A 19404-nucleotide genomic window follows, 5' to 3' on the forward strand; every position below is an offset into this window, starting at 1 on the left:
TTTCCTCAGGCGCTGAGCTCATCCTCAGCCTAGCTCTTGCTGCTCATTGGACCTCTACCCTCTAATGATCAGCCCCCACCTTGCCCCCCTCCTACCCCCATACACACTTAAGGCCTTGAGACTGGGGGTCCCGCTTCGCGAATAGACCATGGCTGGGAGAGAGGATAGCAAATAGGTTGGTGGCGGCTGCAGATGCTACGCTGAGTCTTCTGCATTTGGATCTTGGCCCAATGGTAGAGGTCTAGAATCCCCTAGCATTCAGATCTTGGCTCAGTGGTAGAGGTCTGGAATCCACTAGCACTCTGCCATGGGCTTGGGAGGGGTAGCGATGGTACATGGGCTGTGTGTTTATCATCCCTGGTGTGGTCAGGAGGAGGATGGTCTCCGCCTGGCAGCCTCTTTGGCATCTCCCTTGAAGCCCACCGCAGCCTCTCACACCAGCCTCTCACAGGTTCACTGTCTGGAAGCTGGGGAGCAGTGTGCCACCTCTCCTTTTTTATTTAGCCTGGGAAGACTCACGGCTGGGCCGTACTCCTCCCCAGTTCCATTCCACGTCTCCTGTCCTTGCTGGGAACCATCAGTCTCTCCCCATGAGGAGGTGTAGGCCCTGCCCTAGGCAGGGCATCTGGGTTTTCCTCTCTCCTGACCATTCAGTCTCCTGGCCTGCGGGGTGGTCAGTCGGAAGTGGGAGGGAAGGTGACTGCCTCTTCCTCATCCTCCAGGGCCCACCTCCAGAGGACGCCCTCAGCCTCTGGCTGTGCCAGCAGCCTGACCCCGGGCAGGTTACACAGCTGGTGGATTAACTGGTTTGGCACCCCAGGGGCATCAGAAATTACCTGGCCATTCACCCGTCTAGACAGAAGGAGCCTCAGTCTGCAGAGCCCATGGGAGCCCAAGCATGGGGTGTACCCGCCCTGCCCTTTATCCGTGTTTAAAGTCACTGGTTCCCGGAGGGCAGGAAGCACACCTGTGGGACAAGTCGGAGACAATAGGTCCCATTTAGAGGTGATGCCACGCGTGGGGCCCAGTGAGCATGGACCTGGAGTCCAGATGGCGGAGGCTGCCCGCCAGGCGGCCTGAGCAGCAGCAGCCCCACTTGGGAGTTGGTTTTGCAATGATCAGAAGGGACATGTTGAGGGACGCCTCACGTTCAGAGGCGGGAGCCCGGGCTCTGGCGCCCGCTTGTCTGGGTGCAAAAGGCGCCTCTCTGAGTGGTTTGTCTTGCTCAGGCTAATTCTGGGAGTGGCCCCGGGGGCCAGAGGAGGCAGGTGTGAGCCAGGGCCCCCGAGTTTGGGAAGAAAAAGGGGCCTCGGCGTGTGAACTGCAGGTCAGCTCACCTGACCACCCACTCCCACGCAACGTTGGGTGCCAGTGGGAGCCGGCCAGGCCGGGCGCGGGTGGGACCCGTGGTCTTCCCCCTGCTGCCACACACCCACAGCTCTGGCTTAATGGGCAGGGGAGGGGCGCGGGCAGCTCTTGGCACCTTTTTTCTCCGTGCTGTCCTCTGGAAAGGTCAGATCTCAGGATGCGGAGCCGCCCGGGACTGTCACTTGGCAAAAGAGCACTAGAGCCGGTGTCCTCCTAGGCAAGGACCGGGGAAGGGCCGGGTGGCCCTGGGAGAGGGAGAACCAGGCCTGCCCTCCTCCGCTCTGGAGCCCTCTCCACGATCCACCAGTCCCTCCCCGAGCAGAGGGGGAGGCGAGTGGGCACGCTGGCGCTGAGGCCTGGCCTGCGCTGGTTCCGAGGAGAAGGCCGGATGGGCTCCCTATCCCTGGCCAAGGGGAGCAGGTTCTCCCGTCCACAAGCCGATGGAGAACTTTTCCTGCAGTGTCGCCAAGTGACACAAGGGGGCGACAGCCACCACCGAGGGCCCGCTGTGATGGGGCCATCCCCTCTCCTGCCCTCGCTGATGCCATGGGCCTATGTTTGGACCCACACGGCCCCCTGCTGCTGACACTCTGGCTGCCAGGGCGCAGCTGGGCAGGAGGCGGCAGGAGGCAGGCTGGGCGTGAGCTTCCACGTCACCTGATCCAACCCCCTCCCCGCCTCTGAAGACCCAGGCCCAGGGCGGTGGCCTTGACGGGGCTGAGGTCTCACAGCCAGCGAGGGGTCATCTGGGCCTTCAATGCCCGTCCCCTGACTCCAGGATCGTGTCAGTTTGTACCCCGTGCCAGGACCCCGGCGACCTCCCCGCTTTCTGAGGGACCCTCAATCTGGCATCTTCTGGCCTGACCGCCGCCCCCCCCCACCCCTAGTGATTCTCTCGGTGGGCATGTGGGGGAAACCCCCACGCCTGCATCCAGGCTCAGCATCTCCCTCATCCTGGGCGAGATCAGGGTGCACCTCCGGGGGGGTGCCCCCACCGAACCGCTGCCTCTGAACCTCCTCATGGGTGGGGCCCCGGGGCCCTTCAGGTGTCAGCCCCCCGCAGGGCTGCAGTGTGGTTCCCCACCCTCACGGGTCTCAGCACAGGGCCCGCCCGGCACTCCAGTGCCACAGGCAGGAGCCTGCGAAGGTGGTTCAGGTGGCAGGGGGCAGGTCAGAGCAGCGACCAGATAGATGCCTCTGAGGAGCTCTCATCCTGCCATCTTTCTTGGCCCCCTTCCTCAGCTGAGACCCCAGAGGCAGGGTTCGGGGGTGGGAGCAGGTCTGAGGCAACCTGAGGCTCCCGGGCCCTCCCCGGAGCACTCCCACCCCCTCCCCGCACCAGGACGCCGGCGTTGTGCTCACCCGTCCTTCTCCGGCGATTCAGTTACCAGAAGCTTGAAAGTCCATCATTTCACTTAATACGCCTGACAGCCTTGCAGTTGATTTCATTCCCATTTTAACATATGAGACCCCAGGGGTCAGAGAGGCCATTAGGGCTCGTGGCCTGGGGTCACGCGGTTCACACCCGAGCCCAAAGCCAAGTATCTTTCCAAACACCAGGCTGCCCTGGGACGCACTGGCCCTCTCTACTTCTATTCTTTTATTTTCCCATCACCAAACTGGTAGAGCCTAAGAAGGGGTTTGAGGGCTCCTTGAAAGCGAGAGATCTTTATCCTGCGTGGGAGTGGAGTAAGGCCTCCGCGTGGTCTGTGCCCCAGCCCCACGGGAGAACTGCCACCAGGATCCTCGCTCCTGGGAGAGCAAGGCCCAGCCGGGGCGGGGGGACCCGCGAGTAGGGAGATCAGGTTTGTAAGCCGGAGGTCCTGTGGTTCCCTGGCTGGATCTGGAGTAGAGGAGCAAGCCTGGGGCCTTTGATCTGGCCTTCAAAGCACAGGGAACAGATGACTCAAGGGACATACTCAAAGGAGCCCCCGGGGGGTCAGTGAGTGGCCTGTGGCCCGGGAGAGCAGAGCACACCAGGCCTCCCGGTGAGAGGTCTCAAGAGAGGTGGGGGGCCCCCAGCCCTCTCTCCCCACTCTGGAACCTCTCCTTGCTTGTGCCTGGCCGGGCGCCAGTTCCCAGCGCCCACTCAGAGGTCTCTCCCCTGCCAAGGCTGAGCCAAAATAGCTGCCTAGGAGCCTGGGCCCGCGCCGCCCACGCCCCAGCATCTCGCGGGTTAACAGCTTGCCTGTCTCTCCGCCCCCCTTCCCCAGCTTGCTGACATTTTACTGAAGCGGGGGTGGTTGTGAAAGGGGGCAAGCTGGTTCCTGCTCCCTGGCCCACACAGACACCCCACTGACACAGCCTGTCACCCACTCGCCCTCCCCTTTCAGGGGAGACCTTTCTTCCGGCTCCACCGATGTGGGGTTCCTACTATGAGACAGCGTGAGGCATGCTCAGGGTTCCACACCGCGGCCGAAACCCGTCCATGAAGACAGACCTGGGGCAGCCCCCGGGAGCTATTCTCCCTCTGGGTGTCTTTTTTTCTTTTTTAAATATATATATATAAAAATCTTTAAAAAAATTTATAAAAATCTTTTTTAAAGCATTGAGTATTTTGCCATGAGGAAAGTATACAGAATATAACACTTACCAGTTAGCTTGGCCAGATCTTACCAATATACCATAGATAGAGACGAAGGCCTCCCTGTCTCCCTCCCCAGAGGAAACCACAGCCCTGATTGGGGTGTTTAGATTCTCGTGCCTGTTTTAAGATATTTTTCCCCGCGTATATATGCATCCATAGCAACACATAGTATGGTTTGGTATGGTTTTGCCTTTGAGTTAGAATGGTGTATCGTACATATTCTGAATTTAGGTTTTTCCCTCCATATTGTTTTGGAGATTTAACCGTCTTGGAACCTGAGCTCTAGTGTGAACCTGTTTTAATTGCCATATACTATTCCTTTTGTAACTGTCCAGCAGCTTATTTACCCAGTCTCCTGTTGATGGACACTTAGGTTGTTGGCAGGTTTTTTTCCCATTGCAGGTAATCCTTCAGAGACAGTGCTGGTCCAAGACTCCCTGTGCGTTCTGTCCACCGGCGTGCTTGGTTGCAGGGCAGAGTGTCTTCAGCTTTGATTTGTTGTTGTTGTTTAGTTGCTCAGTCACATTCAACTCTTTTGTGACCCCAAGGACTGTAGCCCACCAGGCTCCTCTGTCTGTGGGATTTCCCAGGCAAGAATACTGGAGCGCGTTGCCATTTCCTCCTCCAGGGATCTTCCCGATCCAGGGATCAAACCCGCATCCGCTTAGATAGTTGTAACCAAATGGTGCTCCAGAGTGGCTATCCTAATTTTTAGGCCTCTGGACTTACTTTCTGTCTTTAAAGTTTTGGTAAACCGAGGAATGGGTTACCATGAACACTTTTTCTTTCAAGTCTGCAGTAGTGCCCTGAGGAAGACAAGATGGTGTTACCCCCTTAATCTGTTGGGGAAATTGAGGCCTAGCCAGGGTAAGAGACTTGGCTTGAGGTTGCATAGCCAGTCAGAGGAAGAGTACATCTGGACCTTTTGAGTCCAAATCCTCAGAAAAGACCTTTGACCCTGATAACCTCTCAGGGAGATTGTAGGTGCAGGAAAAAAACAACAAAAACCTCTGTATGGAGTGCAGAAAGCCTGGGAAGTAGAGTGGGGCCCAGAGGGCTGACAGCTGATTCTAAGATCTTCTCATAGATGAAGGAGGAAGCAGCGTGGTCAGAAGATTTCAGAGGAGTTAAATTTTGAATGAGGGGTAAAGAGTGGAATGCTGCTCCTGGCAGATGGGGAATGATGGCCTGCTGCAGACACAGGAGAAGGCGACAGCAGGGACGGGTCACAAGAGAAGAGGGAGGCGGGGGCCAGCAGGGGCTTCATAAACTCTCTCGGCAAGGCGTTGAGAGAGGCAGAGGGAGGTGCATCGGCATCCCCATCGGGGATCAATTTCACCCTGTGCCTCTGAGACACGCGCTCAGCCCACACCAGCAACCGGCAGGAAAAGACCTGGCCAGCCACTGGGACATTGTGCCGGCCCAGAGCCCTTCCCTCTCAGCCTGAGCCACGAGGCTGCACCCGGACCATTCACTCTCCTCTCCATTCACTCTTCGAACCACGTCCGGCACTCGCGGACCCTGGGGATGCAGTTACGAGTAACACATGGTCCCGGGGGCACACGGACTGGCGGGGGATACTGAGTTGTAAACCAGCGCCAGTGGCCCAGAATAACCAAGGGGGGGCCTGAGCGTGGGAGCAGCTAACCCCCTGGGAGAGGAGGTTGGGGAGAACTTTCCGGCAGAGCCGGTATCTGAGCCAGCTCTGAAAGGGGGAGAGGGGAAAAGATGAAGGAGGATTCACTGAGCGGAAGGGAAGGAAGGGTGTCCCCAGGCAGAGAGGCCGCCGAGTGCCACCCAGACAGACAGGAAGAGACCCCCGCACGCTGACTGACAGAAGCATCTAGAGGTGGAGTGACGGGTTGAGAGCATAAACCCAGAGCAGGCTTCTGGGTTGGAAGCCCAACCCTGCCCCTTACTGGCTGCGTGATCACAAGCAAGTTATTTAATCTCTTTGTCCCTCAGTTTCCTGGTCTGTAAAATGTAGGTAAGATCACTTTTTATGAAGTGGAAAGAGATAGTATTTGTAAAACACTTAGGACTGTGTCTGGTAGTGAGGTGCGTATTCGTGAAGTAAAAGGTACAAAGGAGAAGCGGGAGAGGAGGCTGAGAAGCCTGTTGGCGGCCAGACCCAGGTCTGCTTTCTGTTCCCTGGCAGGAGAGAGCCATTGAAAGATAGGTGGGCACTTGAAGGTGAAGTCTGGTGACAGCGGGGGGTGGCTTGGCCGAGAGGCTCTGAAGCAATGAGTCAGGAGTTAATTCCACAAACATTTGTCCAGGGCCTCCCAGGAGCCAGGCCCTGCGACGGGGACTCAGGATGGAAGGAGAGAGAGAGATTGGGGATGTTTCAGCAAGGAGCTCCGAGCTGGGGTCCTGGCCTGGCCCCCCGACATCTGAGTCAGCCGCTCTTCTTCCCCCCACCCCTCGCCCACATCCTCACCTTGTGACTGCATGGCCCCACACCCTGTGGCCAGGTCTCATCCTGGAGAGCGTGGAGGGGCAGTGGCAGCCCTTCCGGACAGGAGCCCCAGCTGTCACTGCCTGGGTCCTCTGGAGAGGAGAGGGCGGCAGCTGCTAAAACAAAGGCTGCCACCATCCCCCTGGGCCCAGCAAAGAGAAGTAGCCGGCCCTTGTGGTCAGCCCTCGGGTGCGGTACCTGAGGTGGAGGAAGCCCTTCTCTTCCCTTAACTGGTCCCTCCCCCACGGAATTCCCAGTTCCTTCCTCCTCAGCTGATCAGTGGTGAGCACTGGCCTCGCTGCCAGACACCATGCTGGGCATCCCCAGATGCACTGGACTTGGCCCCTGCCCTCCCCCACCCCCAGCCAGGGGCTTGTCCAGTGGGCAAGAGGAACAAGACAGATGGATCTGAGCGAGTGAGGGCCTCCCAGGGTCCTGTGGCAGGGCAGCCAGATGGGCGCTGTGGAGTCATCAGTGGGGGTGATGCCCTGTTGGCTGGGGCAGCTGTGAGCGGGTGGGATTGTGATATGGGGTGGGGAAGGAGGCCAGTGTTCCAGGCAGAAGGTGTGCCATGGGCCAGGACACAGCAGTGAGCTCAAGCTCAGCCAGATAAGGGGGCAGAGAACAGCCTTGGTTAGAGCCCAGGGCTGTGTCAGTGCATGGGAGGATGCATTAGTGCCGCTCTAGAAGCACGCTTGCTAGGTTAGCGGATTTAGAATTCATTCTGAATCGGGTTCCCTAAGTATGGTCCCGGGGGTGCCCTTGACCCTTTCAGGGGATTGTTGGGATCAAAACTATTTTCATGATCATACTTCAAAGCTGCCCTGGTTTGTGTCCTTTTCACAGTGTTGATATTTGGACTCATGGTATAGAAGCAGTGGCGGTAAAACATGGTGTAAAAGCAGTGGTAAGGCCATCAGAGCCTTGGCGCACACCAAGGCGGTGGCCCCACCATGCACGCATAGCCACTGCACTTTTCACTCTCAGCAACAACAACAAGAAATGCCATAAACATGTCAATTTTATAAAGCCTGGATCCTTGCGTGTGCATTTTAAAAAATACTGTGTGAAGAAATGTGAAATATACATGAGGCACTTTTGCTGCGAACCAAACTTGGATGATTGTCTTGAAAAGCGCTTTTATGACTGAGTTGCAGGCCCTACTAGTCACTTTTTTTTTTTAAAGGAACACCATTTTAGCTTGAAAGAACACCTGACAGACAAAAACCCTTTAAACTTGGATATTTAGCAGACATTTTCTCAAAAAAGAATGAAGTGAGCTTGTCACTTCAAAAACAGTGTTTGTTGCTGTTGATAAAATTTCAGCTTTTGAGTGAAAATTAGAATTTTGGAAACCTTGTTCCAGTATCTGGAGATCCGCCTAAATCAGTAAACGGATATTTTCCAGTGACCAGTGCTTAATGTTTCAAAATTCAAAATGCAAGATAGACCAGTGAAAAGTTCACTGATAACATTTCAGATCCCACATAGCCACTAACCTTTAAGAAACTACCACTTGTGATATTTTGGTATAGTAGCAGAGAAGAATATCTGTAATTGCCTGAAAGAGCTATTAAAATACTCTTTCCTTTTCTTATTACTTGTCAGTGTGAGGCAGAATTTTCTTCGTATACTTCAACCAAATTAACATATCGCAACAGATTGCCTGCAGAGGCAGATATTAGAATCCAGATGTCTTCTATTAAGCTAGACATTAGAGATTTACAAAATTAAAACATGCCACTCTTCTCGATACTTTTTTTGTGTTGGAAGATAGAGCTTATTTTCCATAAAAGTGTTTTATTTATGTTAACATACTGGGTTTATTGTTTTTAAATAGTATTTTAATATATTTTAAATGAATAAATGGTATTTTAAACATTTCTCAATTTTGATTTCTGATATGAAAAAGTGAAAGTGTTAGTTGCTCAGTCGTGTCCCACTCTCTGGGACCCCGTGGACTGAAGCCTCTGTCCATGGAATTCTCCAGGCAACAAGACTGGAGTGGGTTGCCATTCTCTTCTCCAGGGGATCTTCCCAACCCCCAGATTGAACCCAGGTCTCCTGCATTGCAGGCAGATTCTCCACCGTCTAAGCCACCACGAAAGCTAATATGGTCAACGTTAATAACTATAAGTCTCAGAAGAACGCCTTTTGGGGATCTTCAGTAACTTGTACGAGTGTAAAGGTGTCCTAGGACCAGGATGCTGGAGAGCTGGTGCTCTGGCTTCTGGGGGCCAGGAGTGTGAACTGAGGGTTGGCGTGCTGGGCCGGGTGGGTATGATGTGGATGGGCTTCTTCTGGACCTGACAGGCCCCCTGGCAGGGCTGTGAAACCCAGGATCTGGAGGCCTGGCTCAGCCCTTTGGAGCTGTGGGCAGTGACCGGCCTCCTCAAGCCTCAGGTGCCCTGGTGGCTCAGCTGGGACCAAAATGTCACTTGCTCAGGGGGAGTTACAAGCCTCCTGTCTGGTGATCCTTGTGAAAAAGCGCTTTGTAAGTTGTGAAACACTCCACAAGATATTTGTTTTTGTGGTTATTTTGTCTGGGGCTGGTGCTTAGCTGTCTCAGATGCTTTCCCCAGACCCCGGAAAAACCTGTCCACGGGGAGCTAGAGGGTGTGGGGTGACCCCCCCCCAACATCTAACACCCCCCCGCCCCCCTTGCCTTCCCAGAGCTCAGACAGGGGCTGTGCTTGTGACTGGGCTGGCTGGAGGGGAGGCTCCCGGGCTCTGCCCTGCCAGCCTCTGGGGACTTTGGGAGAGAAGCCGGGAAGCCAGGCTCGTGCCCATGTGAGCCCGCCCGGCTGCCCGCCCAGCGGCCGCTGCCTGCTTGCTCTGCTGGGAGAGGAAGTGCAGTCGGTTACCAATCGGGTTATTTTCATAACGGCTGTCTCAGGCTGGGGGGGGGGGGCGGGGAGGAGGGTGGGGAGGGGGAGGGGGCAGAGGAGCAGCCTCAGCAGCTTGCTCTCCAAACTAGGACTTGCTCAGCCGGAGACCGGCGGCCCAGAGCTGGCGCTGCAGCGGGGCTCGCCTGCCCACCACGGGGACCCCGGCCCCCACCCGCCAGCTCTGCCTGCCACCTGAGGGCACCTCCCGCCTGCCACCCTGTCTTCCAGATCAGGTCAAAGGGGCTTCCTTCAACCCTCCCTTGCCTTCTGCTTCCTCCCTCTTGGACCTGTCGGGGTCGGGTTGGGGGGGAGGGTCCCCCAGGCACTGCTGTCCCCAAACCAGGCTCCTGGAGCTGATGGAAAGGGAACGGGAAGGGGTGGGGGTCTGAACTGCTGTCCCCGAGCCAGGGCAGACCCTGTCGTGGTAAACATGACTGGCCTAGTTGCCCCCTGTACCACGCAGCTCTGGCCCACCTCTCCCACTGTGAAGTTTGCTTTGGTTTGGTTTTGGCAGGCTCTCCTTAGTGAGTGGAGACCTGGGCACCCTGCCTCACCAGCCCCCAGGCAGGCCCCACTTCCAGCCATCCCCACCCGCTTCCCTCGATCTCAACCTCGGTGCTGTGGGAGCAGAGCTGCCAGGGCGGCTTCCGACCCGCAGGCCCTGCTGTGGGGCTGCTGGAAATGACCACTGTGCACCGTTGCCAGCCTTCACCAGGACGCGGGGCACGGGGCCCACTCAGTGTGGAATGGGTGCTCTGGCTGAATCCCACAGGGTGGCCTGTGGGAGGCAGAGCAGTCCCTGGGGGCCCGGTCTGGTGCCAGCTGCAGAGGGCATTCGTCCCAGCATGAGCAGACCCCCCGTGCAGCCCAGGCTGCCAAGCTGTGTTCCTTATATGATGGGTGGTGGCCGTCCTGGCTACTCCTGCTTCCCTTTCTGGGCTCCTACCTGCACCATGCGTGCATGCTCAGCTGTATCTGACTTTTGATGACCCCATGGACTGTAGTCCACCAGGCTCCTCCATCCATGGGATTCTCTAGGCAAGAATACTGGAGTGGGTTGCCATGCCCCGCTCCAGGAAATCTTCCCAACCCAGGGATCGAACCCATGTTTCTTACGTCTCCTGCTTTGGCTGGCGGGCTGTTTACCACTGAGCCACCTGGGAGCGGAGACAAACTCCAGCAGGCAGCACGGTCCCCGCGCCCGGGCGTCTGCTTTGGATGTAGGCCCTGCCTCGCCCCTCCTCTCTGCCAGCTGTCATCAGGTCCTTTCTACCGTTATATCGAACCTCTCTCACGTCAAAGCCTCTGGACTAGGTCATTTCATCCCTATTTTGCAGATGAGAAAATTGAGACTCCAAAAGGTTAGTTGATCAGCCCAGGAAAGCAGTGGCAGATACAGGATTCCAAAGCTTGAAGCTAACATAGCGTGAGCCGGTCTAACTGAGAGATCAGGAGTCCTGTCCTTTCTAGCCAGTAGCTGATGGAGCTGGGCCACTCATGGCCACTCACCCCCAGCAGCTGCCTGAGCTTGGCCACCTGCAGCCGCACTGTCTGCTGTTCACAAAGGGTGCACAGCTAGCCACCACCGTGCCCGTCTCCCCACAGCATCCTTTGTCCTCCCCCCCAGGCTCCTAGCAGCCAGCTGGACGTCGACGGGGCCCCTGAGTCCTTTTCCAGCCCATCCCCTTCAGGCGTGACAGGCTTTCCCCTGGGCCCCCCACCAGGAGGCTGAGGGCAGCCATTTTTGCTCCGCTGTTGGTGTCAGAACGGTGTGGGGCCTCCTGCGGTGACCTTTACACGTACTGAGTGTGGTGTGTGGAAGCTGACAGAGCGTGAGGTGAGAGGAAGCTGCCGCCCAGGGCTGTGCCGTTGGAAGAGGCTGCAGGAGCAGGCAGGGGAGAGTCTGGGACAGGCCTGAGAGCAGGCAGGGCCTCGGAGCAGACCCAGGAGAGGCCTGGGCCGAGATAGGAAGTCAGGAGTCAGGCCTTTGCTGACCAGAGGAAAAAGGTTTCTATGGAGACCAGAGGAACAGGAAGCCCGGCCCGGGGGGAGGGGGTGTCAGAGCGCAGAGGCGTGGTCGCCTTAGAGGAGAGCTTGTCATAAACCGACAGATCAGCCAGCTGACGGCCTCTTCAGACCAACAAGGAAACTGAGGCCTGCCTGAGAGGGAGCGGCTTTGCACGAGGTCACGCGGCGCCCGGCCTGGCCTGCCCCGCCCCCACTGGTGGTGACCACGCCACCAGGCCGCTGTGGGGACCCAAGTGCCAGGGGAGCCCCTATAAGTCGCCCCCGTGTCCTGAGGCAGGTGAGCCACCAGGCCTCTCCGCCCCCAGCCCCGGCGTGGGTCTGAGCAGCCAGCAGGGCCCAGCCCTCTCCGCCACCCACAGGGCGCCTGGCGCACCTCCCCCCCAGTGACTGTGGCCTTTTGTTTTCTGGGTGACACTGGCATCAGGCGGTGTGTTCGGGTGACTAATCTCCTCCAGGCTGGGCAGCTGTCACAGGGCGGCCTGACCGGGCGGGCGGGGAAAGCTGACACCCTGGGGCAGTGCTGGCAAGCCAGGGCCCCGGCGGCAGCGGGCCGCTGGGCCTCCAGGCTCCTCCTGCTGGGCGCAGTGCAGACCCTGCGTCCGGCAGACCTGAGTTCAGGTCCCGCCCGGCCCATGACCAGCCGTGTGACCTTGGAGCCTGAGCCTGATTTCCTCAAGCCGGTTTCCTCCTCTCTGTAATGGAGCCGGTGATCGTGCCTGCCTCACGGGTGGCAGTTAGGATCAGAGGAGATGATGAGTGAGTGCGCTTGTCGCGTAGTGGGTGATGGGCAAATGGACCACTGTTGTCATTATGGCACCTTAGTCCCAGCTCAGACGCAAGCTTTGCCCTCAGATCGAGGTGGGTTCCAGCCCCGGCTCCACACGGACTAGCTGTGCACGTTGGGCTAGTTATCTCCTCAGTCTTTCATCAGGATCCAGGCATGATACAGTATCTATTCTGTAGGGTGCTGTGGTTTATAAAATGGTGCACATGTTTGCCAAGGACTTAGTATCCTGCCTGATTCGTGTGGGCACTCAGCAAATGAGTGATTTTAGGAGGAAACCAGGAGCTCTTCTGCCTTCCTCCCTGTCACCTGCAGAAGCTGGCAGATCATAAGCAGCAGAGCCCTGGAGCCCGGCAGCCCCCAACACTGCTTCTGCAAGCATGGCTGCCTCCATGTCAGTACCCCTGCACGTGTCCAAGGCCTTGGCCTGACGCTGCCTGCCCGGAGCCCCAAGTGAAGTGAAGTCGCTCAGTCACGTCCGACTCTTTGCGACCCCATGGACTGTAACCTACCAGGCTCCTCTGTCCATGGGATTTTCCAAGCAAGGGTACTGGAGTGGGTTGTCATTTCCTTGTCCAGGGGCTCTTTCCGACCCAGGGATCGAACCCAGTTCGCGTGCGTTGCAGGCAGACGCTTTACTGTCTGAGCCACGAGGGAAGCCAACCAGGGCAGTAGCAAATCAAGGTGGGAGGGGGAGGACTAGGCGCTGGCCATGCAGCCCAGCCCAGATTCCTCAAGCCCATCCTCCACCATCTCTCAGGGCTGCAGCAGACAGAAGTGTCTCTCCCGTCAGCCCCAGGCAGGGGTCCCATGGCTGTGGCTGCCAGAGCCCAGGAGAGTACCTGATGGTGGACACAGGTGTCCCTGGGCGCTCGGGAGGCACGACCCCCCCTGAAGCACAGCAGGCTCTGTGGCCTTTCCCCACTGTTCGGAGCGGGTAAGAGTGCACGTGCTCCCCTCGGCCTGTGTAGAAGGGGTGACGGGGCAGGCAAGCTGGCGAAGGAATCGGAGCCCGTGCTCAGACCAGCTCAAGGGAGGATGGCTCGAGCAAGCGCGATCCCCAGGACTCTTGCAGGATGGGGCTCCGGGTAGCTTAGTGTCTGGGATCCTGAGCGTTGGGGCTTCAGGTCTTGGCCCCCAGGTCAAGGTGCAGTTCACAGGCTCCCTCAGCGGCCAAACTGGAAGGGTTTTCAGACATCGTCCAGCACTTTCACACATGGGTTGTCCATACTGGGCCTCTTCAGAAAGATGAGGCAAGGGAAGTGCTTACCGTCAGCCCCTCAGAGTGAGAGCGGGCCCACAGAGCCCAGAGGCGTTCTCATGGCTCTTGTGGCTTCCCGCACAAAGCCCCTCCGGTGGCTTCTCTCCCCGCCCTGTGCAGCTGCCTCTCCGGTTCTCAGGCTGGGGTGTGGGGTTAGTTCCTAGGGGCCTTCCACCCCCGAGGCAGATGGCAGAGCCTCTGCCTTTCTGGGGCCACTCCCAGCCTGGCCCCAAGTCTGGGGGTCATAGCAGGACTGAATTTCCCTTCAGAGAGCCTCATTTTCTTACCATGGCTTGCTGTGTGCCGTGTCCCAGGAGGGCAGGAAGGGACACCTAAGCCTAACCCGCCCAAGGAGAGGAAAAACCTTGCCCTCAGCTCCTCAGTGTCATATCTTCTTGCCTTTTCATACTGTTCATGGGGTTTTCAAGGTAAGAATACTAAAGTGGTTTGCCATTCCCCCTTCCCCAGTGAACCACATTTTGTCAGAATTCTCCACCATGACCCATCCGTCTTGGGTGGCCCTACACGGCATGGCTCATAGTTTCATTGAGCTAGATGAGGGTGTGACTCATGTGATCAGTTTGGTTAGTTTTCTGTGATTGATTGTGGAAATCAATCCTGAATATCCATTGGAAGGACTAATGCTGAAACTGAAGCTCCAATACTTGGACGAGATGCAAAGAGCTGACGCATTAGAAAAGACCCTGATGCTGGGAAAGATTAGAAGGCAGGGTGAGATGGTTGGATGGCATCACCGACTCAATGGACATAAGTGTGAGCAAGCTTCAGGAGATGGTGAAGGACAGGGAAGCCTGGTGTGCTGCCGTCCACGGGGTCGCAAAGAGTCAGACAAGACTGAACAGCTGAACAACAGCCCCTAGGTCTTTCTAGGTTGACTCCAGGCTCCCAGCTTCCTTTCTCTTTTCCTTTCCATCAGCTTCAGGCAAGGGACTTGAAGTCCTTTAGGCCAGAGCTTTGTGGATCTTGGGGCCTGGACAGGGGAACCCAGGAGGGTAGCTGGCAGCCCCTCCTCCCCAGCGCTCCCATGGCTACAGTGGGGCGGAACTGGAGAGCACCAGTGCGTCCAACAGTGATGAGTGTGGGCTCCCCGCTGGGTCTTCTGGTACCCTCAGACACCCCATTTATGGGGCTCAGAGGCCACAGAACATCCCCATTTCTTCCCAAGTGTCCCTTCTGTGCTCCAGGGACAGAGGCTGAGACTGGGCTCCTGGGCCTGGGATGGGCCCCGGCCTGGCCCGGCTCCTGACGCTCCCGGTCTCTGTGCCCAACAGCCACCCGCCTACCCCTGCCATGGAGACCTTCATTAAGAGACACTTCCAGCGGAAGGCGCCGGGCCCTGGAGAGGGGCCACGGCGGCCCAGCAGTGTGGGGCTGCCCACAGGCAAGGCCCGGCGCCGCTCACCCGCAGGGCAGGCCTCCTCCTCGCTGGTGCAGCGGCGGCGCTCCAGTGCTCAGCTCCAGGGCTGCCTCCTGGGCTGCAGGGTGGGGGTCCCGCGCCCCAGCCGCCGCCGGCGCTCCAGCACCGCGCCCCCTGCCTACAACCCCCGCTTTGCCGTGGAGGAGGTGCCCACCCTGCCGCAGCCGGCCACGGTGGAGCCCCAGCTTCTGGTGGCACCCCTGCTGTTGGCTGGGCTCGTGGGCATGGAGGAGGAGGAAGGCTTGCAGAAGGAGGATGTGAGGGTCGCGTCACCGAGCGCCACCCAGCCGGACACTGGGACTCCAGGGCCGCCCCCGCCCTGCGGCGCGCTGCCTGTGCCGCCCGTGATGCGCTGGCGCCGGCGCCAGGCCTCTTCCCACCTGCTGCCCGCAGATGTGGTGAAAGACCACGCGCTCTGGGGCCTGCATGGTCACTACCGGCGCCTCAGCCAGCCGCGGCCCGCGGGCCAGCACCCCAGCCTGGGGGGCCGAAGAGCCTCGGGCACTGCAGCTGGCCCCAGGATGTCTGCCCGCGCACGCCCGCTGTCCCGCCGGCGCCAGGTAGCCCTGCGGCGCAAGGCAGCCGGACCCCAGACCTGGAATGCCCTGCTTGCGTAGGTATAGCTGCAAGGCAGCCGGACCCCAGACCTGGAATGCCCTGCTTGCGTAGGTATAGCTGCGGCCAGCAGGGCAGTGGTGTGACCTCCGGGGGGCTGGCCCGAGGGCCCCCGGCTGGGGAGCCAGCAGGGCTGCGAGGAAAGTTCAATCTCCTCTGGGATCCTCTCAGCGCTGGGGGGCCTCCTCTGCCTTCCGTGCCTTGATTCAGGGTTGAGGTCAAGGTGAGGGCAGAGATCCCAGGCGAGGGAAAGGAAGCAGAGGCGCTGCGCGCCCAGCTGGCCTCAGCCATCTCCTCCTCTGCAGGAAAGCCATCACCAAGTCGGGCCTCCAGCACCTGGCACCCCCTCCTCCTGCTCCCGGGGCCCCGTGCGGCGAGCCTGAGCGGCAGATCCGGAGCACCGTGGACTGGAGTGTGAGTGGCTTGGAGCTGGGAAGGGTCGATGGGGACCAGCCTCTCGCTGGGGGTCGGAGGTCCTGTGGGCAGCTGCAAGGGGAGCCCATGGACCTGTGGGGTCAGGGCAGACCTCCTAGGGTGGCCACATTCGAGCCAAGCCTTGAAGCCAACAGTGGGGAAAACAGGATGCAACGAAGTAGATTGTGGGGGCTGGAGCAGGTTTGTCTTGGGAGAGGGGTAGCGGGGCGGAGCAGGCGTGGACTGAGCGTGCTCATCCCATGCTCCAGGAGTCGGCCACGTATGGGGAACACATTTGGTTCGAGACCAACGTGTCCGGGGACTTCTGCTACGTCGGAGAGCAGTACTGCGTCGCCAAGATGCTGGTGAGTGAGCGCGGTGCGGCACGCTGCCCCCTGGTGGTGGAGCCGGGTTTCGAGCCCTGTAGGCCGACCCTCTCAGGGGAAGGTGGGAACAAGGCTCTCACCTGAGCCGCCCTGCAGGGGGCTGCCCCGCGACTGCCAGAGGGACGGGACTGTATCCTGAAGCCAGGGTTGGGGCTCGACAGTGCTCTCCCAGCGCAGCTGTGCTGGGGCAGTCGGGGGCGGCACCCAGGCCGGGGTTACCCGGTGCCTCAGGGACCTTCTGTTTCCTGCAGCAGAAATCAGTGTCCCGGAGAAAGTGTGCGGCCTGCAAGATTGTGGTCCACACGCCCTGCATCGAGCAGCTCGAGAAGGTGAGCGTGGCTGTTCAGGCTTTCCTGCCCCTCCCCCTCGGGGTGCTGAAGCCGTCACAGCACTCATACACATGTCTCTGTACGTGCGTGTTCACGTCACAAAAACCCCACCGGCCAGGAGTGCCTCAGTGTGTGTAGTGGTGAAAATGCCAAGGACCCTGCAGCCGCAGTGCCTGCGTTTGCACCCCGGCTCCCCATTCATTTGCTGCTGCATCCCCACTGCCCAGAACAAGCCTGGTACAGAGCGAGGTTCATAAGACTATTACTAGACAAGATGAAGTCATGAATGCTGGCTGAGATGCCAATTTTATCAGTTCCCAAACTAATACCTAGAATGGGCTGTGCCTTGCTGAAGCTTCGTGCCTCAGCTCTGTGTGGGCCCTGAAGCCTGGCTCTGCCCCCTCCACGCCGCGGCTGTGAAGACCTTTTCCCAGGGACCACTGTTCATGGAGCGTCTGCAGCTGGGGCGCATCTGGGCCCCACGCTTCTAGGGAGGGGGGAGAAGGACAGCTGGGTGAGTGGGTCCAGGCGTGGGGGGTGAGGGGCTGCCATGGCCCCGCAGGACTCCCCACCAGCAGAAACCCAGATCAGCGTAAGAGAAGTCCTGTAGGACTAGGAACGGCTTGAACAAGGCTGACACAGACAGCTTCCCCTACTCCCCAACTCGACCAGTGAAGTTTCCCTACAGTTTTCCTAGGGCTGAAACAGGGGCCCTGAGGAAAAGAGAGACGCCTGTAGCCCCAAGTACTGTAGATCCATCACAGTGGCCCCTAAGGTGAAGATAAACCAGGGCTCCACAAACGGGCTGACAGTCTCTAGGGACCAGTCCACAAGCAAGGACTGGGTTGCCTGCAGGTGCCTAAGTAGGGAGAGCTGGAGGATGAGGAAGAGTACAGGACGGGTCAGCCTTGCTGCCGTTTTAGCGGGGAAGACAGATACAGAACTTGCTGTCTCCCTCATCCCGGAAGACTGGGCAGCGGAAGGGAGCTTCCTTCTGGCTAGTGGAGAGGAGGAGGGATGCTGGAGGGCTTCTGAGAAGAGATGTCTGGCGCTCTCAGGGCTCCCAGAATGCCAGGGCCTCTCCCTCCTTTGGGAGGATGCCTCCGAGTGACACTTTCCGAAGGGGGTGGCCCCGTGCCTGACCCCACGAAGGGAGGTTCTGATGTTTTGGTGGTCACTGCGTGTTTTACAGATAAATTTCCGCTGTAAGCCATCCTTCCGTGAATCGGGCTCCAGGAACGTCCGTGAGGTAAGTGCCCGCGTAGTTAGGGCCCCTCGGCAGTGCCTCCAGAGTGTCCCCAGGCTTCCGCCCCTCACTCACTACAGTGCCGCTTCTCTCCTCTGCCAGCCAACCTTCGTGCGGCACCACTGGGTCCACCGACGACGCCAGGATGGCAAGTGTCGGCACTGCGGGAAGGTGAGGCCCGCCCGAGCAAGTCGGGCCTGGTCCCGGCGGCCCATCCGTCATTGACCGCAGACAGAGTCCCGGGACCACTCTCTCTGGCTGCCATGCCTGCTCAGTCCCAGAACCCCCAGGTCCCTGGGCAGAGCAGGAGAGCAGGGAGGAAAGCCTCCTCCTCCAAGAGCAGTGTGTCTGGACCGCTCGGAAGTTGTGAGCAAGCCCTTCGAGAAGCTTGGAGGCTTTCTCCCTCGCTAGCTCAGCCGACACATGTGGAGGGCCTTCCGGGTGCCCAACACAAGGCCCTGTCCTCCAGGCTGCAGGGGCCTTCCCGAGCACGGCCCACAGTGGCCCAGGCTTCACTGACCTGTCTTGTCCCCCCCGTCCCCCACCCTCAGTAAGTTCAGGCTCTGAGAGGTCTAGGGGCCTTGTCCCTCCTCCTTCCGTCCACCCTGAGTGTCCAGCACGTCAGGCACAGTAGGCCCTGCGATAAACCTGTGTAGGACAAACAGGGAATGACTGATGGTTACTGCACAGAACTTTGAGAGCCTAGGTTGGGAAGGAGGGACTGGAGTTAGGCAGGAGTTATCTATGGACCCCTTTCCAGCAGACGGTGCAGTTAACTTCAGAGACCCAACCTGGCTCAGCTCCATGACTCTAGGGACTCCTTTTATAGTTCTTTTCTTTTAAAGAAAAAAAAGTGCTCAGTTGCTCTGGGCAGAGAGACAATGGCGGCGGGAAGGGGCTGGGCCTGCTGCTCTGGGCCCAGCCCCAGGGGCCCTCACCACCCTCTGCACCCCAGGGCTTCCAGCAGAAGTTCACCTTCCACAGCAAAGAGATCGTGGCCATCAGCTGCTCCTGGTGCAAGCAAGCAGTGAGTGCTGCTCCTCTGCCGGCAGGCTGCCCCTGGGGCTGCGCGAGGTGGGGGCTGCAGGTCTTGGCCGCGCCCAGCTCAGCCCTGCCTCCGCCCCCTGCCCCCTTCAGTACCACAGCAAGGTGTCCTGCTTCATGCTGCAGCAGATCGAGGAGCCATGCTCCCTGGGGGTCCATGCCGCCGTGGTCATCCCCCCCACCTGGATACTCCGGGCCCGTAGGCCCCAGGTGAGTCCCGCCTGCGACCCCCTCGACCCCTGGGGTCTGCCAGCCACCCTAGCCCCAACCACCTTGTCAGCCACACCCCTTCCCTCGCAGAACACCCTCAAAGCCAGCAAGAAGAAAAAGAGAGCATCCTTCAAGAGGAAGTCGAGCAAGAAAGGGCCTGAGGTCAGACCTGGGGCCGGGCGGGCAGCCGGAGGGGAACAGAAGAGGGGGGCCTGTTTCTTGGGACACTGAGCCCCCCCGGGGCTGATGATGCTGCCAGCTTGGCCGTCGGTGGGTCAGTCTGGGCTCTGGGGCCCCCGAGCAGGGTGCGAGGTCAGGTCCTCCTCTGGGGCCAGGCCCACTGTGAGG

The 19404-nt window shown here is 59.0% G+C and overlaps 1 protein-coding gene across 44 annotated transcripts in view; it reads left to right on the forward strand.

The window, feature by feature from the left end:
• DGKZ (diacylglycerol kinase zeta) overlaps window positions 1-19404 on the forward strand; it is a 44787-nt gene that overhangs the window by 15958 nt on the left and 9425 nt on the right. For 7 of the 44 annotated variants that reach the window (XM_081538430.1, XM_081538436.1, XM_081538439.1 and 4 more), the window contains exons 2-9: window positions 15733-15841; window positions 16111-16206; window positions 16479-16556; window positions 17749-17805; window positions 17905-17973; window positions 18758-18829; window positions 18940-19056; window positions 19147-19218. In XM_081538430.1, coding sequence (XP_081394556.1) covers window positions 15733-15841; window positions 16111-16206; window positions 16479-16556; window positions 17749-17805; window positions 17905-17973; window positions 18758-18829; window positions 18940-19056; window positions 19147-19218 — 670 coding nt within the window. Of the gene's footprint in view, window positions 1-9403; window positions 10663-10928; window positions 11139-11412; window positions 11607-12552; window positions 13051-14541; window positions 15426-15732; window positions 15842-16110; window positions 16207-16478; window positions 16557-17748; window positions 17806-17904; window positions 17974-18757; window positions 18830-18939; window positions 19057-19146; window positions 19219-19404 lie in introns of those variants that run through there. The other 37 variants (XM_081538431.1, XM_081538437.1, XM_081538433.1 and 34 more) reach the window with 16 other exon arrangements.

The sequence above is a fragment of the Giraffa tippelskirchi genome, chromosome 11, assembly GCF_054371585.1.
Source record: "Giraffa tippelskirchi isolate mGirTip1 chromosome 11, T2T-mGirTip1v1.2.pri, whole genome shotgun sequence".
In the NCBI taxonomy this organism is placed as follows: Eukaryota; Metazoa; Chordata; class Mammalia; order Artiodactyla; family Giraffidae; genus Giraffa; species Giraffa tippelskirchi.